Raw genomic sequence first — 24,446 nt, forward strand, 5'->3', positions numbered from 1 at the left:
TTTTTTTGTTTTGGGTTTTTTTTGGTTTTTTTTTTGGTGGGGGGGGGGGGGCTGGTGCTGGTACGTGGAAAGCAAATTTTCACGGTGTTTTTGCTGTTCTGTCATATAATAGGCCGGTGCTAAATGCATTCCCCGGGGGGAAGGGGTGGGGGGGGCGTGCGGTTAGCTGGAAGAGTTCTTATAATAGGTGCTCTGTGCATAAAGAGAGGGAGGAGACTCGAACATCAATTCGGAGAGCGTTACAGCATGGAGAAAAAAAAAAAAAGGCTTGAGAAGGAGATAGGAAACTCGGTAAAAAAGCTTGGGGGATGGATCTGAGCAGGAGAGTGTAGGAAGTCCGTGCCCTTGTGAAACTGCTGAATTCCTGCATGGCAAAGCATGCCATTACAAAGGTTGGAGCAGGGATGGGAGCAAATGTGTCAGTGGAGTTGTGAGCAGGCTGAAGAGAGTTTGCATTAATCGGCTTTGGAAATCAATAAATGATGGACTCGCCCTTACTGCATTTATATTCCTTTTTCAGCGAGGCTGAGCTCTGTGGGAGCGCAAAGACAAGGGAAAGATGCCGGTGGTGTGGCCAACTCTTCTGGATCTCAGCAGAGATGAATGCAAGAGGATCCTTCGCAAACTGGGTACAGTAAGATACAATATGTGGGTCTGTATGTTTGCCCTTTTAAGATTTGCCTGGCTGCTGCTTCCATGAAACACTTTAATATGTCTACAGGCAACTTACAAGTCATTTCCTGCATTTTGCATGTGTCATTGGTTTGACAGCCCTAGCTTAAAATGATGTTTGGCAGATGCTCTCTGCCTGAGCAAAATGAATAGAGCAGAATTGTTTTGGTTTGGTAGAATTTCTCATGGAAGTCCTAGTCCATCTCTGCCTCGATGTTGCAGTGTTGCATTGCTGTTCCTTTTATGACTATTAACATGCAACGGGATACTCTGTGGAGTCTTCGTTTTTTGGTTGCGTATTAGACACCTTTTTCTACCAAAAAAATCATGGAACCCTGGTTTAACTAGCACTGTGGAACTGTGTTCACGTAGTAAAGGTATTATCGTAAAGACCTGAAACAGAAAAAAAAGGGTAGTGTTTGATTTGCATTTACACAGACTGATAGGGAAGCATGAAAACAATGTTCTCATTTAACTCATAACAAAAGGAGCTTTTTGCATTGTTTCAAATGTGGTTCAATATCTGAGAGCCCTGCCCAATAGATATATATTGGGAGATAGTGGGTTTTTGTGCTCTGTTCTTGTAGGTACATGTATACAAGGAGACATGGTTATGTATGTTGGAAGTTAAAAAACATATTTGCTCTTTCCTCGCATTCACTTTTGGCTACCACAGGAAAGAATCCTTTGTTAGATGGTTGATCTGATCTTGCACAGTCGTTTTTGAGTTCTTAGAGCTGAATTGCTTTTTATTTAGTTAAGGATTTTTTTTCCAGTTAAATGATGTGCAGCATTAGAAGGGAAAAAAACCTTAAATTTCTTTTCAGACTTTCTTCTGAGGAGCATAATCTAGGAGATGATGTCAGGAGGAAAGTTGAGTCTGCCTCTAACTTCCTGTGACAGTCAAGTCACAGCTTTTCTTACTCTCATTTTACTTGAATGTTAAAAGATGATGTGCTGCACCTCTTAACTGTGCCAAGGTTTTCATACGTTATGAAGCCATCCACTTGATTTTCTGAGAGTTGAGAATATATTTTCCCTTGCTTTGCCCTTTTTATTTCATTTCTTGGGAATCTGGTATTTGCGTTCTGTTGAAGCAGACGGTGACGCAGATGTTGCACACGACATTGCCGCTAAACTGTACATCCATTAAGGTGACAGCCCTAGGTTTTAAGCGAGGCTCAAGAAGTACAAAAACTAAGAGAAAGTGCAGGATGCCAAAAGATCTAGACCGGATCTGTGCTACTAAATTTTGTTAACGTAGCTCTGCTGGCTAGGAGCGTGGAAAAAAAAACACTTCCACCCAGCTGCCGGTGGTGTGCTGGCAGAACCTTGCTGGTGCAGCTGAGCCAAACAGAACTGCAGCTACACCTCCTTCAATGACATAACCTAGGCTGACAGGGGGAAAAAAAAATTAAAAAAAATAAATCTTTTTTTTTTTTTTTTTTTTTTTTTTTTTTCCATTGCCTTGTTCCCCCAAAAAATGCCAGCGTTAACAGCGGATCAGAGCCCGTAGCAGCCGTCTCTCTCCCAGGGTAGAGAAACTCTCAGTTTAGATAGACGCACTGCAAGATTGGAAAGTGAAGGAGCACGGGCAGGGGGAGTGAATAGCTGTCCAACGGTCACATCCAGCAATATTCATCTGCTTGATAGAGTCCCACTTTACCAGCTCTCAGCCCAACATCTTATTTGGTTGACCGTTCGGCGGTAGTGGGGTAATCCGTAATGAGTGAAGTACAGTGGTGGAGGTGAGGCTGAAATGCATCCTGAGGTGTGCAACGCCTAGCATTGTCCTGTGGCATTTGTGGTTTATAAATGACTGAGGGGACGATTTCACGATACACGTGAAATAATGGTATTTATTTGTGAAACCTGTTTTGGCTGTTTGATGTGTTTTATGTTAGAAAGAGAGCACACTGGTTAGTGATTGCTACATAGACATAAGGGTGAGGAAGCTAGTTATAGCTGTTCTGTAATCTTTACGAGCTTCTAAAAGGCCAGACTGTGCGTTTTTAAAGCCCCAGTGTAGAGGATCTCTATTAAAAATGCAGAGAGAAAAAAAGAAAATCTATCCTTGCTAAGTAATTATACGGTTGTATCTGATAATTACTTCATGTTGTTAACAGAGGAAAATAATTAGTATCTTAAATATTGTAACATGGTTGTCTAAATAAATGTTGATATTAGTAATAACCATTGCATTAATCAGCAAATGTTTTATAACTGAAGTTATAAATGCTTCTGTAGGTCACTCAGCATCCCTGTGCAGGCTGCATAGCTAACCAAAGCGACTCTGCTTTGTGTTTTGTCTGCTTAATCAGGACAGGAGAGCAGGACTACTTTTCAGCACAATTCCTTGATTTGATTTGTAAATTAGCTCTTTGGAATCCTAAACTGAAAGCTTTTCAGGACAGCATCAGTCTTTCTTTTGCAGCAAACTTCAGAGGTGTTAGGTTTTGACCTGCCCCTTTTATTCTGGCTTTTGGTTGACTGGAATCTGTTGTGGGGTTGGTTTGGGTTGGCTGCTGAAATGGGGAGGCCAAATGAAAGGCACCTATGTAAGCACCAAAAAAATTTGTATTTCTGGTTTAAAGCAGGAGTTTCAGTAATGTTTCCTTAAACTGTGCTAAGCTTAGAACAGCAAGTCATTCTCTGGCAAATTAGCAGACTCCATGATTTGCCTTAGGTGTATTTTCACCCTGCTTAGTAGGACAAAATTCAGAAGTTTCAGTAGCCTTTAACTATTCTATTTTTCAAAACACTGATAGCGTGACATTTATATAGGTCACCTGGAATTATAAATTTACATTAAATCAGAATTGTATTTTTGTGAGTTAATCTTCGTGATGGCTCTACATTTAAGAATAACTGGATTGTTTCTTTTGTGTTGAGCAGGTTTAATTCAGTGTGTTGCATTCTTTTCAGATTCAAGCAGTTCTATGTATAAAGTAAATGGGCATAAAAGATTATGATGATCTTATTTAACAAACTAAAGCTGACGTTCTTCATGCTAATTAAGCAAGGGCATTACAGAAAAATCAGTTGCTCTTTTAATGTGTATTTCTTTTAGTGTCTTTAAAGTGTATTTCTTTTTTTAAGCCAAGCTTTTCCATGGAACTTTTAATAATGATACGCATTAAAGATTTTTTTTTCTCCTGATTCTAGAGAATTCTGAGCTACTCTGAATTTGGGGACTGTTTCTTCTAGCTTTCTGGCTGAACTGTCAGCTCAGAGAGAGCTTCAAATATTCAGTTGGGTTTATAAACTAGATAATCCTCTGTGATGATACAATTGTTTAATAGAAAAGCTGTACGCTGCAGAGTAATTGACTGAGAGAGTTCTAAATCATCAATCTCCTTTGAAAAGCACTAAATAATTGAAAGACATGTTCCTCTTAATGCTTTTGAAAATTAATAGAATACTGTCAGTAATACTGAAAATAACATATTTTTTTTCCCTTTGCTGTGAGCATTAAATAGAAATATTTGCTCTAATTCTTCAGAACTGGAGGCATATGCAGGTGTCATCAGTGCCTTACGAGCACAGGGAGACCTTACGAAAGAGAAGAAGGATCTTCTTGGAGAACTCTCTAAAGTGCTTAGGTAACTCTGACCTTTTTAAAATAACAACCGATGACCTGTTTTCTTTTAAGGTATCGCGTGCTTTTTCTATCACCAATATCACAAAGCAAATCTTAATTTAGAGAAGTAATTCTCCATCTTCTGGAGGTTTCAGTTTTTAGTAAGGAAAACAACTGCGCTTCTGTGGTTGAAGCTTTACTGTTTTGTTGGTGTTTTGTGAGATAGTGAGTGTTAAAAGGATTGCCGCGAGCTCATGAACGTGCACTAGCTTGGAATTTCATCAAGGTAGGACCTTAAGGTCTTTGGGCCCAAGATACATCAAGAAAGAACGCTGCATGTTCTGTGCAAATTTTTCTACCGTATGCTTTAAATTTATTGCTCTCATTAGGAGATTGGATTCTAGCTGTTTTGCAGGGGTACCTTATGAACAGTAATGTTCTTTTTATTCTTCAGTAGTATTTTTGAACAATAATACATTCTTTTTTTTTTTGCCTGTGATAGCAAAAGTTAAATGACAATCTCTTAAATGCCTGTTCTTTTTGTCTCTGGAGTAGATTATTTACAAGTTTAATTTTAGGTAGAATTTTTAGATAAATGTTCATGTCTCCCTCTGACTAAAATATATTGCTGATTTTTTTTAATAGTATTTCCACGGAGCGACATCGTGCTGAAGTTCGGAGAGCAGTAAATGATGAACGACTAACGACTATTGCACACAAGTAAGTTACAGGTTGTTTTCTACATGATTTCCAAAGGTACCCTTTGGAAAATCCATTATGCCTTAACTGAACAATAGAACTTTGAAGATTGATAGTGGTTTAAAGAACAGTAGTTAAAACAGTGTATGGATGAAGGAATTATTGTATCAGGTTTACATCAGGGAACTAGAAACAGTTATTTCGTGCTGTTGCATTTTGAATCTGAAGGGACCCCATTCACTGTACAAGTACGATATAAGAAACAGTCTTTTGTCATGAAAAGCTTTCTGTAAGGTAGACCAGAAGAAACAGAGTGGAGAAAATAGAGAAATTCATAAGCAGGATAAACGTTTGCTTTGTTATTTTTTGTTTTACCTTTAATTTTATTTAAATCTGTTTGGAAAGGTTCTATTAAGAAGGACGTCACTATGTAGAAAGGCAAAGGGAGGGCAGAGATTAGTGGAAAACAGTGTATCAGCACAGAGTGAAAAAAAAAAAAACCAAACCTGCAGCAAGCTAACTGATGACATCAGTGTCCACTGTTCTCTGCTTGATGCAGCTCCTGTGCTGACATCAACCGGGCTGGTTCCTCCTTCCATTTGCTTTTGCAAGCTCCGCGTTATTTTTGGGAGGTAGAGAGGAGCAAAAGGGCAAGTGCTTATGTATCTTTGATAGTTCCTTAACAGTCTGACTCTTAAGAACTGTCTTTAAACAGAGCTGGATTGTTAGTGTCTGCATTTTTTTCTTTTTCTGTATTACAACCATTGATTATTTTTTTTTAAGTTTGAGTATTGTAGCTTAGGTGTTATGAGGGCAAAAAAGGGAAATCATACAAATAGCAGGCCGCTTGGAGGTACCGATTGTCTGATCCAAGATTTGCCAAAATCAGCATACTGTTTTAGTGCTGCAGAAGGACGTTTAATATTTTAGTGGTTTAGTCTTCAAGTTTAAAGAGTTCGAAATATGTTTTTTACCAAACAAAAGCCATCAAATTCCTTACACTCCTTTAAAGAAAGGGGGGGGGAAGGGGGGAATAATGAAAAATAAGCATTTAATTGTCAAAGCAGGATTCTTTTCTTGAACTGAATTTCCTTTTTAAGTAGTAGTTCTGTTTTTAGCATTTTACAGAAGAAGCATAAAGTTTGTCCTGAGGTGTTGAACTTCAAATGGACGAGATATTATATTCCAGACAAGATGCACTTGTGAATTACTGCATCTCTTTATTTTTCCAGTGGTAATTCTTTGTAAGTGATGGTTGGTAGTACTTAAATAATTCTCTAACTCGTTAGGAAAGCCGTCTTTGCTAGCTTTGCTGTATGCAATATTTGTAGTCTTTATTTTTGACTTTAAAAATGTATTTTTACCTCAGCTGATGTAGATCTGCTTATACTATATGAATATGTATGAAGAACGCTGAAGCGTATGAGGATTTAACAACAGAGCAGATCCTCTGCATTTTACAGACTAATTTGTGGTAGCTTTTGCTGCAACTTGCTTGCAATAGTTCACGTGAGAAGTGGTTTTTCAGAATATATTAATACATTAAATGGGTTGATTTGCTTAAGAACATAACAGCATTGAAAAATGATTTGCCATTTTGGTTTTGCTGATTTGACAAATGACTCATGTATAACAGTCATAAACATAAACACTTCTCCATCTAAGTAAGAACAGCATTCTCTGGAACCATTCTCGTTTGTGTGTAAGTAGTAAGGTTAGGAGAAATTGAGAGTAGCAAGCTGGTTGCAATTGAGGAAGATGCACAGGGTATATTTAAAATATTTTTCACATTCTGTTACCCTGTTTGCGACTACTTTAATAAGTCTGAGAAACTTTTTCTGTTCAGGCAAAACAAGAAGCCAAGCGTTTTTCCCTGTGACATAATCCATTTCAGTAGTCTTCTATGAAGTCTATTGGATGCGTATGTATTTTTGTCATCCAGAAGTGGAGAGTGTACCAACTCTACCTGAATAGTAGCTAATACAATTATGGGGTTTTGAACATGACATCCATAGACCTCTGGCCCTTTAAGGGCTCTCTAAAACGAAACAGTAGCATAAAGAGCAACTCTTAAATTTTCTGTGGGAAGATTTCTACATCAGGTGGGAAGAATGTGAGTGCTTTCATGAAATGAAGGAAGTTGAAGATTATTGCTCTAGGATGTCTCTAGAAACTGCCTTTTAGACTTTAACTGTTGAAAAAAAGCAGTTAAATAAGAGTACCGAGTATTTTGGAAACTCGGCAGAATACTTACAGAATGTGCATTTCTGTTTAGTATGTCTGGACCAAATAGCTCTTCCAAAAAAGGTCTATAGAAGGTCGTCGACTGGTGCCGCTGATGCCACGGCTTGTTCCACAAACAGCTTTTACTGTTACCGCCAATGCTGTTGCCAATGCAGCTGTTCAGCACAACGCATCTCTGCCAGTTCCTGCAGAAACTGGAAACAAAGAAGGTGAGAGAAAGCTGGGATTCCACTGCAATCTCTGGGAATATAAAAATAATGTCACACTATAAGTTCTTATCTTAGATTTTGAGTGTTAGATATTTAAAAAAAATATTTGAATCATTCTTATTACACAGCATTCACAGAAATATGAAAAAACTTTTCTTTTCCTTTTTAGAAAGATGCCTTTCCAGCATCTGCAGCATAAATCTGACAGCTTTGTGTTAGTGAGAACATTAGCAAGTGGGGTTAAAAAAAAAGTGCCTAAACTCTGTAAACTATAAAGACTTAGATCAGTGGCTTAAGATTTTGTAAATTTCTGTAAGCGATGAAAGATGTTTCAGAACACTTTATTTCAAGAATGTAAGTAGGTTTTGGTGAAAGTCAAGAATATTTTGTTGGTTTTATTGTTTGTTTTGTTTTATTTTTCCCCCCCTTCAGGTTAAGCATACCAAGTTAACACGTTAAAAAATTGCTTTCTGCTTTCCCTATGCCTTTTAAATAACGCTAGTACGCATTCCATCTAACTTGGCTGAATAGGCTCGAATTGTGCTTCATGCAACTAGAAAATGTGTAATGCTTCTTGAAATAGGCTGTTTTATTCTGGTTTTGTGAGAAGTACTGGATCGTTGTACTGTTACTTATAAGCAACAGTTTAAAAAAGCTGCTTAGCAAATCAGTTCATTACTGAAGGAATAATTTGGTTTCTTCAAGAGACGTGCCGTTGAGGAGGGGCACTAGCTATTTTCTATCAGTTACCGGTCTAGATATCGTCATTTACAGAAAAGCAAAAAGATTGAAATATTGAATTAATGCTAAGATGAAGAATAACAAATTGTAAAGTCTAGACTAGTACAAATAAAAAAATCTAGAATCGATAGCACAGATTTCTGGGGATGGGAGGAGGGGAGGTTAAATTTCTAAGTTATCTTTGAAGGTCGTTAGTTCCGGGGCTACGCTTAGGTCAAACTGGGGAGTATTCAACAGTAACAGGATTGCAGAGGCAAAGATGGGGATAATGACCCAATAAGTCTTCAGCTTCCGTTTCAATTGTTAAAATAGTGATAGAATAATGGGATTCTGCACTTCAGTTATATGGAAGGTGTCTTTTCTCCTCTTCAGTGGTGGTTTGCTATTCCTACACAAGTACCACTTCAACCCCAACATCCACCCCTGTTCCAAGTGGCAGTGTAGCAACAGTGAAGTCCCCCAGACCTGCCAGTCCAGCCTCCAATGTAGTCGTCTTGCCAAGTGGAAGTACTGTTTACGTCAAAAGTAAGTGATACTAGCAACTGATTAACAAAAGGGAAAGAAAGAGACACTCTTGTGGCTGAAGCATGGACTGAGTTAAACACTCTGACCTTGGGCACATCATTTAATGCCTTTATGCCTCAGTTTAGTCTAAAGAATGAATTTATTGCTTCCCTTTTTCAGAGAAATTGCGTTCAGGATAAATCCACTAGTTGTAAAATGCTGCAAGGACCGATCATGGCAAGAACAAACAAGAGTGAAAAGTATTTTGAAAATAAAATACAGGAATTGCTGTATATCAGAGGATTTCCAATCCAGCTTGTTCAGAAGTTCTCTCTAAAGTGGCTCTGCTGATCGCTTCTGCAGAGGACTTCCTTCTGCTTCAATAATGCATAGCAGTCTCTCATTTGAGTTAAAAAAGGTCCCTCCTTTCCACTTTCACAGTTGACCTAGGCTTTTTTACAATACAGTAGCTTGGCAAGCTTACATTAATTACTTCTGGCCATCTTGTGATTTCTTTGGAAGCGAACCTTAGTGAGGCTTGCATTCCTGGGCAACTGTGAAAACTCCATATGAAATCCCACCAGATATTTGTCTTCATGTATTTAAATTTGGAAATCCAGGGCATTATGTCTAGAAAGAGTCTTTCTTCTTGTCTCCCCCGCTGCCCCCGCTTCTTTGGCTAATAAATCATCTAGTTCTAAAAGCAGAATGCATCCTTATACATATGCCCAGCTCATTGAAGGTAGTTTTATTTAACTAATAATTAGAAGTGTTTCCTTCTGTCCTTATTTGGTGTCTATCATAAAGTGCAGGCAACAAATAAAGATTAACAGTGAAGCTGCTAAGTGCTATTTTTATGTTTATTGTGGATACCTTTAATATTTTAAACATTATTGTAATCTTTATGCTATATGTGCATGTTTGTATAAACTTTTAGCTAGTCAGAAATGTCACATTGTACATAAACACAGTGTTACTTGCAAACCACCATCTTTAATGGCTGTATCAATCTGCGGAACCCATTATGTTAGGATTTTTCATTTTTCTGGTTTAATGCACTAATCACTCAACTTTAGTTTAAAGATTCGAGGGAGAATGTTCTTAACCTCTTAAAAATTTAATTGACACCTCTATTGAATTATTACATGGTAATGAGGATAAAACCAGTCTAGACACATGACAGAGGGATGAAAGGTTCTCATTTTTATTCCATCCATCCCTAGATTTCATTTTTTCCCCACTTCCTGGGGCGGGGGTTGGTTGGTTTTGTTTTTTAAGGAATCATGTGTCTTTCAAAAAGTCTTATATCAGTCATGTTAGTTTTAACAAATGTGCTTAAGAGCAAGCTCAGGAGGGCTGAGTTATAGGCATGACTTCGGCACTGATCTGTTGTGTGACCGCATCCAAGTCACAGTCTGATTGAGCCATTAACCTCTCTGTGCCTCTGCTTCCGTGCTTGTCAAGTGTGAGTTACAGTTGAGGTGTATTACCTTTTAGCTAAATGCTTGTGGAAAAACTTGTGGAAATGCAGCTTCTAACATGAAATTACAGGAATAACATTCTTACAGAGCCCCAGCAGTGGAAACAGGAGATGAAATGAGCTGTATTTAACATAAAATAATGTTCTGCTAGTTTAATCTTACTTTTTTACTTCTGCATTGTGGGTTTGGGTTTTTTTTTTGTGGATGAGGACCACAAACAAATAGCTTTCTCTCTAGTATATCTTGGTGACCCACCAAAATAGCAGCTATATCCTAACATCTTAGCTGCGCGTGGATTTTGATTCGAATGAATTCTGAGATTCTGAAATTCCTGTACATTTTCAGTGTGATTAGTGACCTCACAGTTATAAGTTTGTGTAGTGCACTCGCGGTAATACTTAAAAGCCTGTTCATAATAGACCTTAAAGTCATCTAACCAAATCTCTGCTTTATAGATGGCGATCACCACTTGGCTTGTTCAAGGCCATAAAGCAAATTGCCGATTAGAGCTTTGAAATCCGGACTTGTAGGTCCACGCTTCATCTGTACTGCTATGGCCAACTAAAACTATGTTTTGGAGTTCAAAGCAAACTGAAAATAGAGCCTTTGCTTCCCTTCTCTTGTTCAGTGTTCTGTCTTTGTGTGGATACAACTGTCGGCTTTCTGAAGCACACCTGTGAGTGAGCTGATACTCATACTAGGAGAGAATCCCATATTGGAGAAATCACTTGCTGTACTACTGGGCACTTACTTGTCCATGTTAATTCCTGCGTCTTCACTTTTTTGCATGCCAGATTATTTAGTTATTTTAATTAGAAATTGTCAGTAATTAGATCTTGACCCTAATTAGAGATTGACTGTCAACCAAGTTTGCTTGGGTTACCAGCAAGACTGCTTTTTACTGTGACAGCATTTTTTGTCTGTAAGCCCCAGGCATACAGAACAACATCTTCAGTCTTGTTCTGTATAAGGGGATTGTGTATTTTCTGCATATCTCTGCTTTTTAATTGTTTAACACTGGCTAACTTGGTAAACATAAATGCTACCAAATAGCTGTAAGAGGTTTTCACAGTAATTAAACTGTCTTTCTGTAAATGTATACCAATTTAGGAACTATTCGCCTGCTTAGGATGAGTTTCATATGGATTTAAGTTCCATTGATCATGCTGCAGAAAGAGCTATCTGTTGCTCAGCTGAATATTGCGGCAGACTTTTTTTTTCTATGTATGCAGCGAATGATTGTGAGGAAGGATGAACTCCTTTGAGACCGGACTTCTGTTGGTTTTAGGTGCTGTTGTGTGTTAGGTGCTGGTTTATATCTGTTGCTCAAGATGCACCAAACAAGGCAGAGGCTGATAAAATGAGGTTTGATCTTCATAGTTTAAGTATGTTGTTAAAAAAGGATCTCAAGATGCTGTACTGAGGTGAAAGGGAGAAGGGTACTGTAATCACAAGCATGGCATGAAAGTAGGTAAGGAGGTTGAAATCAGAGAAGACTACAAGAAGATAAACTTCAGTAGTCCAGTTGCTGTAAACAAAACCAGCAACCACAACAACAGTGCAGTGTAAAGTTCCAAAGTGAAATGTGCATGATGTTTTCCCAACCCCCTTTTGTGCGTAGTCTCGTTAGTCAGACTTCTGGAGACAGAATGAAATCTCTGTACTGGCTCTTATGTTCTTTTTATCTCTTAAGCTGAATGAAGTAACCCGGTAACTGAGTACTTGGGGTTTTTGGGGGTTTGTTTCTTTGCTTTATGACACTGTAATTGTGGTCTGTATCAAGGACTAAAACCATCTGTGGTGTAATACAGGTTAGTTGTGACCATATGAAATAATTTATCCTCTATTTCTTTTTCTCTTATTTGAAAGTGTGTATAAGACTCAGCAAATTTGAAGCGTTTTAGAAAGTGTTGAGAGCCACAAATGGGGAAAATATAATTTAGAAAAAGTACTTCTTTTCCAGGTGTCAGCTGCTCAGATGATGACGAAAAGCCCCGCAAAAGACGGCGAACGAATTCTTCTAGTTCTTCCCCTGTTCTCCTGAAAGAAGTCCCGAAGGCAGTGACTCCTGTCACTAAAACTATCACAGTGCCTGTAAGTGGCAGCCCCAAGATGAGTAATATCATGCAGAGCATTGCCAACTCCTTACCACCACACATGTCGCCTGTGAAAATAACCTTCACTAAGCCCTCAACACAGACAACAAACACGACAACACAGAAGGTATGTGGGGGAAGCTGCCAAATGTTACTTTGTTCTGGTTTTATCAATGAATAAGACGTGATGTTTGACTCTTCCTTTCTATGAACTGTCTAGCTGTTTTTTTTAAGGATTGCGCTTGGGATAAAGTAATCCCTCTTTAAAACAAACAAAGAGAAAACCAAACTCTTGTATGAATTTAGTTCACCTGTGTGTGAAAGGACCTGGATTGACAGCCGTGGAGACTGAAGCCCTCTTTTTATCCACAGAACAGGTACAGCACAGGCAGCGGGAGTGCAAGCTTCCCCCAGACTGCCCCACCAATGTGCCTCAACCCTGACCTGAAGGGACCACTTCTAGGGATGAGAGGGGATTCAGTCTCCATGCTCATTCAATTCTTGGCCTCTCTGGTGAGACTGCCAACAAGGTTGCCAGTTAGTACCATTTGTGGTGTTGGGTTTTGTGATATGGACACTAGTCCACTGAGAACTGGATCACATAGGCCACTGAACAGCCTTCAGATGTTAACAACTATTGGTCAAAGGTAATCTTTCTTATTCCTATTTTCCTTATTTATAATTATTCTTTGCAGCAGTAAAATTCCAGGAGAGGTGGTATGGGCTTTCCCTTGCCAAGTCTTTTGTCTAGAGACTGGTTTTATGGGGTCTGTAAACCTTATTTTTGGAGCTGATCAAAGACTGGGGGGGCTTTTATTTTCCTTTCAGTACTAGTGTGCCATTTCTCATTCTACATTAACAGTGTTGTAGTGGTCAAAATCAGTTGCATTATTTCAGTTGAGTGGGCCCAGCTTTCACCACAAAGCAGTGCATGGAAAAGGTTTTTCCGTATTGAAATTTTGTATTAGACTCAGATTTTATGTGCCTGATCTATGGCATGACTATTTTCCCATGCTTTAGGAAGCGTTTCAGATGCATGTACTTTTTTTGTTCTTAAGATTTAAAAAAAGATTAATGGCTCAGACCAGGTTCATTCTTGGTACGGTTATTAATTAAGGCAGACTTGGGGGGGGGTGCCTGTGGAATTAATTTGGCCTTGATACCAACAGACTGATGCTAGGCTGGCTACTAACAAGCCTTTTTTTCCAACTGTGGGAGTTTGACTATTGAGTTCAAACCTTCACACGGTATTTGTTCTAATAGTCGTCTTAATTGTTTTATGACTCTGTTTGGATTAGCTGAGTTCCCATGTCTTGATTTTTGGAAACTTTAAAACCAAGGAAGATTAACTGAAGTAATGTGCAATAAAGAACTTGCTTTCTGGCCTTTTCCCACTTCAGAGCTCTTTGATGCTTTCATTTGATTCACTGTTCTTTAACAGTATGCTTAATCAAGTTTCATCTCTGAATACATGTATAGAAATTCGTGGGTGAGCATAAACCATCAAATAAAATGTCCTGCATTCAATGCAGTGAATTCACAGCTAGGATAGGGCTTAACCTACCCATCCTGTTGCTTTTATTAGGCTTGTCTTTTGTGCAGAAAGAATCTTTTTTGTCTTAAATGTATGTTAGTGTTGTCTTGAGTATAAGTGTTACAGTTAAAGATGGAGAGTATTAAATCTCCAAAAGGAAGCGAATGGACTGTGGATAAAGTCTTGTCTGCAGTTGTGCTTCTGCTTGTCATGACGTGGAAATTTCAGGGTTTCCTTTATTATTTGACTCTCATTAATCTGCAATGATAGGAAAATCATAACTTATTTCATTAGGGAGCTATAGTAGCATTTGCATATGAGCTTGTCACACTGCCCTCATTTGTATGCCAAAATACATAACTGGATTGTTTTGGTGGGAGAAATCCCTTTTAGTAGTTTAAAATTAAATGTCAAAGTTGTTAGACTTAAATTGGAAATGTACTATTTTAAACAAGTGCAGTTGGATATGAGTGAAGTTGGTGGATATGAATGAAATTCTTCGTTTCTGCGTGCCAGCTTTCTGAATTGTTTTGACATTTTAGTAGGTTGGAGGAAGATTTGTCGTAACAACTACTAATGTCACAGCGCTAATTTCTGGATTCTCTTACAATAAAGTCCTCTGTCTAGGACACAGAAGGATTCTAGCTAGTGAAGCCTCTGGCAGTTAATGCCTTTATTTCTTCGGAGACTGGGTTTCGATGTCTCTCAAAATAGAGCTGACAGGACTAATGTCAATGTATGTTAGGAGTTAGGTTTTGCCTTAACAATTAAAGTCAACAACAACAAAAAAGGAATTTTTTTAAATTTTAATCAGGCACTCTTTCTGCTGTAAAAGATGTGATGCAGTTTTGGTACCTGTGATGAGGTACCATCATTTCAACATGATGATTTTGACATGCATGAGAAAATAGTATCTCAAAAATATAATTGTTGTGATTTGAGCTTAAATACTTTTATGATTTTACCTGAAAATTCTGTCTTCTGGATATACTTCATACATGAAGACCACTAAACTTTGTTTTGCATTAATTTTGAAAGAAGAAATAGAATAGAGATCCCCAAACCTGCCGCGTCGCAGGACAGCGGTCATTGTTGAACTATAATGCTTTACAAGCTTTTTTTCCTTGCATGATTAAATAAAGAGTTATTAAGTGATAATCTTGGGCTGATAGTTGTATGGCTGTCTTTGAATGGAGAACAGCGGTCTTCAGGAGTTGTGATTATGCCCAGATTCATCCTACATACCTGTACTCCCTTAGTTGAGATGCTGAACTTGCCCTGTTGCCCTATGGCTTATGTAGGAAGCTTAATGTGAATAATCTGCCTTTTTGAACTGCAAGTTGTCCTTTGACTACATTCCTAAATTAGTTATCCTGGGTGGAATGGAGCTGGCCCTAAAATTCAAACGGTTAGGAAGTATTTCTGGTGTTAACCAACTAGTGAAGAAACAGAGTGACACTCCAGAGGCACATCATAGGATCTTTCCACCTGCAAGCCTGGTACCAGAATCAGGCTGTGTGGTCATAGCCTAAGAGCAATTTCAGAAAGGTGTTTTGATTAAATCCAGGTTAGACAGAAGCCAAAAATAAGAATGACGGAGAGAAAATGTTCTCCCACAATAAAGTGGTACAGCAGCAGATGTGGAAACGTTGTCCTTCAGGCCTTGGTCATTTGTGGTCAACCTGCTGTAGCTCACGGAGGTAGGAAGGCCTTGATTTTCCTGAGATCAAGATATTAAAGGCTTAACTAAGTAGTGGGGACCATAAAAACTAAGCACTGGAGGGAAAAGAGAGGCAGAGGCAGCCATGGGGGTGAAATTTGCTGCTTTTATTCCATCCATGTGGTTATCTCTTTTTTTTTTTTTTTTTTTTTTTTAATAAATTATAAACGCTTAAACTCTTACTGCTTGATCTGTCACTTAAGTCTATTTCTGCTGCCATTATCATATTTCTTTTCTCTGTCAAGCAACATTTCAGTAGTCCTTTGGTGGTAGTGTAAGACTTTTGGTTTGAGCTGACCCAGGTTTTCTTTACTCTTCTGTACCTTTTTTTTTTTTCCTATCTGCTTTTGTTACATCAAATCATTAATTTTCTAAGGTTTTAATAAATGAAATTTTTGTTGGGGCAATTGCATTATTAAAACAATTTCTCAATATTTTTGCATGGTAAACTGAAAATATGTTGTATTTCTGTGCTGTGTGTTTCTATTTTAACTGTGTGTAAATACAAGGAGGTACATATAAGCAGAATAAAAGGAATCTCTATGTAAACAGTCCCCATATTCAATACTTGAAGAAATGCTTAGTTTTCTAGGTCAGTTGCATAAGAACAGACCTCTTCCAATGTTATAATGAATTCTATGGTTTTCTATGTCAAATCAGATTCACGGTGTTGTAATTGTAACTCACACCAGGGGTAATGTTTATTGTCTTTAGACAAATGGTTTTCAGACAGTTAAGAAAGAATTTCTTGTTATTGAGAGCACTAATTAAAACAGAAATGGTTTAAAACCTAAACCAGGTTTTTCACTGATGAAATATTGATTGTTTACAGCCTTGTGGATCAAGAATATTTCCCATTACTGACTCAGCAACTGCTTGTTAATTGTTAAAGAGAAAAAAAATAATCATCTATTCTTTCACTGCCATTTCTTGATATATGTGCAAGGTTTGGGAGACTGGTGTTTAAAACTGGCTTGAAATCCCTTCAGTTCCATTTAAAATGGTCTTCAGGCTTCCTGGCCCAGTTTAATGAAGCCAAGCAGTTCATTCCTGTCTGTTTGCCTTCAGACATGAAATAATTCTACTTTAATTAGGTAGGAATTGTTTTCCTTTAAAAAAACCCACAAACTTATAATTTTAAGGAAATGTTTATCACCACTTCTTCAAACTAATTGAAATTTTTTGGTTGCCAGCAAATGGGAATATGATGCTTTTCAGTGATCCTAATAAACATGTGTACCTAAAACTAAACTAAATGCACATTAGCAGATATATTACTGAAATTTTATGCTTTTAAAGAAATGCAAAGAACAAATAAATTTCTCGTTCTTTTTCTTCTTTCAGGTGATAATAGTAACGACCTCTCCAAGCTCAACATTTGTACCCAACATCCTTTCAAAGTCCCACAACTATGCAGCAGTTACGAAACTCGTCCCAACATCAGTCATTGCCTCAACTACTCAAAAGCAACCGGTGGTTATAACTGCTTCTCAGTCCTCTTTGGTCAGCAGCAGCACCAGCAGTAGCTGTTCCACTCCCTCCTGTACTGCAAATACTATTGCTGTGACTGCTGTGGTATCATCAACACCGTCAGTGGTTATGTCAACAGTAGCACAAGGTATGGCAATAACATTATATTTATAAAAGCTCTTTTGCTGATGAGTTGGGCTTTGTTTTGAGAATAGCATAGGGGAGATGCACTATGTTTACATATGGTGAGTAAAGCACAGGAGGTGTGAAAGAAGCCTATAGATGAAACTAATCCAAGATACCCCACAAAAGTTCTTGTTGAACTCTTTTCCTCTTTACTTCAACAATGAATGTGCAGATCCTCTTTTTAAAGAGAATGTGGTGAGATGGTGTGGCATAGCTTTTTATTTTGAAAAGATTTTACTTGCAGCATTAAACCTCTATAGCCTCAAAATGCCTGGCTTTAAGAGCTCTGTCTGATGCATGGAAAATGGATCTTTGAAGATGATTGCTTCTCTTAAAGCCTGATGTACCAAAACATGCAAAGTTAATATCAGATAAATACAACTTATGCTGAACATGCCTAGTCTTTAGTATATTTCTTGTGGTAACTAAACTCAGTGGCAATTCTGAAAGGTAGAGAAGTGTTTACACCTTTTTATCTGCGTATTTTATCAGCATGTCAGTTTTCAAGTCCTTAAAAATTAAGACCTAGGTGGGCCTGGATTAAAATTCCAATTTCTGATTCCCACTCTGTGTGCTAGCTTGACTGATTGAGCTCCCCAGCTGCTAGCTAACGTTTGGAAGGGAAGCTGTGGATAAGCGAAAGGGCCTCTGTGACCTAACACTTGAAAAATACTGTGCCTGACAATGACAAGTGTCACATGGCAATTTTTCCTGGTCTATATTTTGCATTCTTGTTCAACTCCACAAAAAGTTGAGCCACCAAATCAAGGCTGAAGAGGTATTTTGCCTTCTGTCTTGCTTCTATTTCAGGTCCTGAAGTTACTTACCTACAGAGCACAAGGGCTTACAGCAGAATTTCATATTGTTTGAACTGTGGATTTTTAGTTGGGTTTGATCATGGAAGAGGCTGTAATTCTAAAATAAGTTAGATGGAATATCTCTTTAACAGTCTTTTCTCAAGACTGTCGGTGTCATTGCAGAACATGCTGTTGAAATGTCTTGTGACATAAACTGTTAATCACTCCAAATGTGGGAAAGTTAAATTCATGAACGAAAGCAGATGACCAAGAAAATGAAGAAACTGTCTTAAATGATGCCATGAGAAAAGGGTTGCTTATTTAGATTGCCAGAATTGTAGCTTGTTATGATTTCTATCATTATCACTGCCATCTTTATACACAGAGGAGAAATAAGAGAGGACATTTTCTTGCCATTTTCCACTACAGCTGGGACTTGGTTAAAAATTGCCTTCATAAGACATGGACTTTGTCTTTTTTGGTACTTCTGGATGTGCAGTTTAGAATTATAGATGAAGCCAAATTTTGCTGGAAATGCTATGTATGGGAGTGACAGAAATAAGTATTAGGATTTATTTGGGAACTTTGTCTTTCCATCTAACTGCAGATCTGGTTTAATCACTTTATTACTTGTAAGATCACTTAACCTATCAGCACAGAAACTGTGTTCCACAGTTTCCTGAATTACATATCATTACTTCATTCATTCTTTTAAAATAACATTGCACTCACTAACATATATGCCCTTCTAATGTTGATGAGTTTGATGTTTGTCATCCTCATATCCTAACTTTTTGTAGTCATGATTTTCACTATAAATATTCTGTTTTCTTGAACCTTAAAGATCAGGCTTTGAAAATATTTTTGAATTCTTTGTGCTACAAAAGGTGCAGGAAGAAGACTGGGATTGTGGTCTTTCCATTAGCTGCTGTTCTGCTGCCACGGTGAAAATCTGTACGAAGCTCCTTTGCCTCTGAACAGAGCGCTTCCGCTGTGTGGGAGCTTTTTTTAATATCTATTCATCTTTCAGTACTAAAGACAGCTTAAATGGAAAAGTACTTATGAAATTGTAATACTTTTCTTCTGTGTTGCAGTTTGATCTTAAACCATTTACTCTTTCACAGGTGTGTCTACATCAGCAATTAAAGTTGCCTCTACCAGACTACCTTCTCCCAAAGGTTTGGTTGGGAATCCAACTCAGATCTTAGCACAGTTTCCCAAACAGCATCAGCAATCCCCCAAACAGCAGCTGCACCAAATACAACAGGCCCAACAACAGCAACAGCAGCAGCAGCAACAACAGCAACAACAACAGCAGCAGCAACAGCAGCTGGTGCAGTCTTCTGTCGCTCAACAGCAGCCACATCAATCTCAGTTGCCACCTGGCATCAAGCCCACCATTCAGATCAAACAGGAATCAGGTAGTCAGAGTTAATCTTGGCTCATATTGCTGATTGGTGAGGTCTAACCGACAACTCAAGAAAGTAGGGCAGAATTCTGTCCCAAAATGTGCATGGGGAGCTGTTATTAAGGCATAATTACTTGGGTACAGGATTTGGCATTAAACGTGGATAGAAGTAGATATGAAGGATGTCTTAATGTTTTCAGCTAACAAGAATTGAAGAATTCAGTTCTGCCACTCTTCTTGTTTGGTTCAGGTATACAGACCGTGCTTTAGGAATAAATGTTTTGTCTGTAGAGATTGAAAGGTATGTAAGTATCTTCAAAAGTTACGTGATTGGCAACCTGGAAGACACCAGTTTTCTGAAGATCCAAGAGCTGTTCAACTGTGTCAGCTGGAAAAAGGAGTTAATTCATGTTTTTAATTCTTTTCTTGGGTCTAGAAATCAAAACCTGCTTTTGAGGTACTTGTCAAAACAAATACAATTAGATCTGAGACTGGAAGTTGGACTGGATTCTTTTTGTGACGTTGATTCGTTCAGTTGACTTTGGGCAAGTCGTGTAATTTTTTTATGTTGGCTTTACTCTGCTGTAGCATACAGTTCTTATCTCCGTAAAACTTAGTAAGAAGTAATGCTTGCAAAGTTATCTAATTCTAAAGGAAGAAGTGCTATAAAAGTGCAAAGTATTTTTACATCCTTATTTTATATTAATCATGTCAGGAAAATTATTATTTTACATTCATACTATATAGATCAAAAAATCAAAATAGACCGTAGAATGAAAAAATAAACAGCTCTACTCCTGTCCTTTGATAAACTTCTTTTGGATTATAGAACCATTGCCTAAGTAAAATATCCCCTAATGAAGACAGATAAGAGTCCTCCAGTCACTGAGCAATATATGATCAATAAGAGCTTCACTCTTTGCCTTCTTCCATGGATTTAGGCTCAGTGTTCATTTTAGTTAAAGTTTCTTTGGAAATACCATCTGATACCTATTCTTTCTGGAGTATGTGAATCGATTTTGAAAGAGAGTTTGCTTTTGATGCAGTTTTGTGTCTGGTTGATGCAAAGGCTCCAGTTTCTTTCCTAACTTCAGGTAGTTCATTAAGTTTGGAGCTTGTTTGCTCCATACTGCTTTTATAATCAACGTAGAAAGAAGAAAACCTCTCTGGAGGATGTTTCACATCCCAAGTGGACAAAATTGTTCACCTAGAAATATTTGTGGACAAATATAAGTGCCTACATTTAGATGGGATTAATTCAGTTTGGTTGTTTTTGTGGCATTTGATCAATACACTGCAATATATTTACCTCATGTAAGATGCAAGTGTCCTGGATATACTTTTGAACAGATGACATGAATCTCCTGATTTGCAACTGAGAAGTGAACCTCGCAGAGGTCCCGTTCCGCTACTCAAATGGAGAGAGAGGGAGCAGAATCCTTACTGTATTAAGGTGTTTCTTCATCCTTTGTTCTTCCTGATTCTACTCAGAGCTTGTTTCAGCCCAATTCCTTCGTGGCTTCAAGATAACCAATAATTCAAGAGGAGAGAGAACAGTTTACTTAAATCAGCCTTCCCTAGGCAGTGTCACAGTCGCTTCCTTATGCCCACGAATACTTCTTGTGCAGAAAGCTGCTTTTAATTTATTCAGAGGGATGAAATTCAGCTCGGCTAATTAAGACATATTAGAATTCGCAAACTAAATTGATGAAGAACTATGTCACTTTAAGATGGTTCAATGTATATGAACCGATTCAGTATTGGTTGTAACCTGTTGATCCCTGGGAAATGTTTTATTTTTTGAATTATGGAGCAGAAAAGATTAAAAATCACTACAATCAAATCAATGTAAAGGAATCCCATGCCTCAGTGGGAGTAGCTACGAATTCAAACAGGCACACGAAAGGCAGAGATGATGACTGTCTTGTTATTTGCAAAACAAAAAAAAACACCTCAAGGGAAAAAAAAAACCAACCAAAACAAAAGAAGTTATTTTCAGGATCAAGAATACACGGGCTCAGAATAGAAGCCTTGTGAGGCTACTTGCCCACTAGGGCTTTATCTGAGAAAGCATTTCAGAAAGTACCTTTTCGTGCCTGTATTTTAACAGTGACCTTTCTCCTTTCCTAGGTGTTAAAATAATCACTCAACAGGTGCAGCCCAGTAAAATCCTTCCCAAACCAGTTACAGCGACCTTGCCCAGCAGTAGCAATTCACCTATTATGGTGGTTAGCAGTAATGGGACTATCATGACAACTAAACTGGTCACTACTCCCACTGGTAAGTTATGGCTCTGAGAAGGGAAGGGAGGGTAAATCCAGACATACAGGTGATCAAACATGGTTTACTAGGGTAAAAAAAAAAAAAAAAAAAAAAGCACATCTCTCTCGTGAACAATGAGCACAACAACACATTCACAATCCTGTTGATATTTAATCTAGATCAGGATTTTTGCACTGAGTGCCCTTTTATTCCTGTTACGATCTTTTTGAATTGATATACAAAAATATGATCATTCATTCCCCACTGGGTTTGTTTGAAGGGAAGTTTTCTTGCAACTTATACTGATACTTTGCACTTCTGTAGCACCTTATATTAGACAATTTACATTAATTTCACTTTTTAGGTACCTCAAGCAGGTAGGTCATCATCATTCCTGTTTTACATATATGGACTTTAAAAAGACGGTGACTTGCTCATAGTCCTGCAATGAATTTATAAAAGGGCCAGTAAATTGAATTTTAAACTCCCATTGTTTTTCTGGAGATCTAATTGTGTTTGTGTTTTCTTAGTGGTTAAAGATCAGAAATAATGCAGACTGTTCATATTGTAAACTTAAATGAGGAAAACTTGAAAGGCAGCTTTATCCTAGTTTTCAGAAAACTCTAATTACCTTACTTCCTGAATTATTAGCATGGGTTGGGAATATTAGCGTAAACTAATGGTTAATATTCTTTTTTTGACCTTTGAAGTACTTCACAAAACCACTCCTAAGTACCTAAAAAAAAAGTCCAGCAGTTTTGCTGTTCATTTAATTGGTAAAACCTGTATTGTGCTGTCTTGGATTTGAACACATGGCTTTCTGCTTATAACAGTTTTGCTCTGTGATCTTTAGCAATTAAGGTCTGTAGTGCACTATCTGGAGCAGTGCAAACAAAATGGAATTACAATGTTCATGTAGCTGTTGACAAGTATTATTTTGAGCAAGTTTCTTCTGTGGACTCAGTTCTGTTTTCATTCTGAGAAAGGAGTAGGTCTGAAAAAAAAACCCAACCACTTATACTATGTCAGGAGCTTTCTTTTGTATTGCTGAATGTTAAATTCATAAAATTGCATTACCATTGTGAATTATGTTTTTCTCTTAGAGTGATATGTAGACCAGTCATTGGTGTTGTTCTTCATAAACAATTTGTCATGTAGAAGTGACAGTATGGGTGTCTTTCAAGAGAGGAAGGGATCAGGTCTGGTAGTGACATCAGATGCCTAACTCTTGGGCATCTAAGGGAGCAAGTGGCAAACATACAGACAGAATCTAAACACCTGTTGAAAATTAAAATCTTAGGCACAAGGAAGTGAATTAAAATATGGCAGTCATGGAACATTTGGTAAAATACTTAAGAAGACACTTAAATTTATTTGAAGTTGGCATATACTTGAATATTGTTCAGCAGGTTTAAAAAGTACTAGGACAATTGTAAAGGATAGTAATAAATTGCAGTGTGGGGTCAAATTGAATAAAATCTGATGGTTTTTTTCTAAACTAACTTACTTGTCCACAAATACTAGTAGAGGATCATGTTCTAACAGTGAACTTTGTTGTTCTCTCTCTACAATAGGAACTCAAGCAACATATACGCGGCCAACGGTTAGCCCCTCTATAGGGGCTCGGATGGCTGGAACTCCAGGGGCTGCTACTTATGTGAAAACTACAAGTGGTAGCATCATTACTGTAGTACCAAAATCGCTGGCTACGCTGGGAGGGAAGATTATCAGCAGTAATATTGTTTCTGGTAGGCATACGAGTACTTTGATACTAAGTCTTATTTCAAAAGTAACTTTAGACTTGCTCTAATTGTTTAAGGCTTTTCTGTGGGTTACATGCTCAAATAATTATTTGGGATCTTTATTGGAGAAGAAGGTAATTCAGAAGAAAAATAGCTGAGGATGAAGAAGAAAATAATGGGTAGAAGTTATGGAGGTAGAGTGTTCTTAAGGATTGCAGTAGTTCTTGTGTTTAAGGATGAAACATCTAATGTGAGGGAAGCCTGGGAAGAAAAGAGAAATGTGGGGGAGGAGAACTACTGTATTGTCCTTTGTTATAGGGCAGAAAGATCAGAAAACGGCATCATCCCCAATTTAAATTATTTTATAACCTGGATGCTGCCCTTTTCTATTCCACTGCACGTCCAAAGACAGAATAAAAAGGAACTGTGTATGTTAAATTCAGCTGTGCAGAACCCACCTTATCTTGTTCTTTTATCAGTGACAGCCTGTTTTTCCCTTACCCCATGCCTCTAAACATAGGGTGTCTTTAGGAGCAGGACCAAGCACGCTCACACCAGTCGCAATTTCATAGTAGCTGTTTTAGACTTTTAATAGTGTTAATGCAGAGAATGCTGCTGCATTTCCTAGCTAGGTGCACATGTACAGCAAGATCTGCTGGGTCTGTTCGTCCTGTCTAGTAATATCTTTAATTTACTTGGCAGTCCCGCTGTTGGTGCTTAGGAAAGAACTGATGTGGCACCAGCCAGCTCCTGTCACTGGAAGATGCTGCGTAAGCTATCCAGTAAACCCCCTCTGGGGTGTAGTTTGGTTGAGATACCTCATTTTTTCCGATCCCGAGTTCTACAAAATGATATTTAGGGCTGATAGAGTAGCTACTTTGGGAACAAGTAACTTTTTTAGCCTGTTGTGGGTACGATGAGCTGTTAAGAAGATTTCTAGATCTACTAGTGAGTTTGTACATAAATGCAAGTAGTATTCTGCTGAGCACCAGCTATTGTGGGGAAACCCTTGGCTGGTCTTGATAAGGATAATAACAATTGTCCTGAAACAACACAAGTTTGGAAAGGATGCCTGCTTTTTTTTTTGTTATTGTCCTTTCG

General features: G+C 38.0%; 1 protein-coding gene across 1 annotated transcript in view; it reads left to right on the plus strand.

The window, feature by feature from the left end:
* The first annotated feature begins 559 nt into the window (after positions 1 to 559).
* Positions 560 to 24,446, plus strand: part of LOC104285553 (chromosome unknown open reading frame, human C11orf30) — a 38,577-nt gene continuing 14,690 nt past the window's right edge. The window contains 12 exon segments of the mRNA XM_009884019.1: positions 560 to 629; positions 4,175 to 4,274; positions 4,898 to 4,972; positions 7,227 to 7,251; positions 7,254 to 7,404; positions 8,518 to 8,670; positions 12,094 to 12,353; positions 16,825 to 17,098; positions 19,058 to 19,200; positions 19,249 to 19,354; positions 21,472 to 21,621; positions 23,178 to 23,351. Coding sequence (XP_009882321.1) covers positions 560 to 629; positions 4,175 to 4,274; positions 4,898 to 4,972; positions 7,227 to 7,251; positions 7,254 to 7,404; positions 8,518 to 8,670; positions 12,094 to 12,353; positions 16,825 to 17,098; positions 19,058 to 19,200; positions 19,249 to 19,354; positions 21,472 to 21,621; positions 23,178 to 23,351 — 1,681 coding nt within the window.

This window comes from Charadrius vociferus, unplaced genomic scaffold (genome assembly GCF_000708025.1).
Source record: "Charadrius vociferus isolate BGI_N301 unplaced genomic scaffold, ASM70802v2 scaffold424, whole genome shotgun sequence".
In the NCBI taxonomy this organism is placed as follows: domain Eukaryota; kingdom Metazoa; phylum Chordata; class Aves; order Charadriiformes; family Charadriidae; genus Charadrius; species Charadrius vociferus.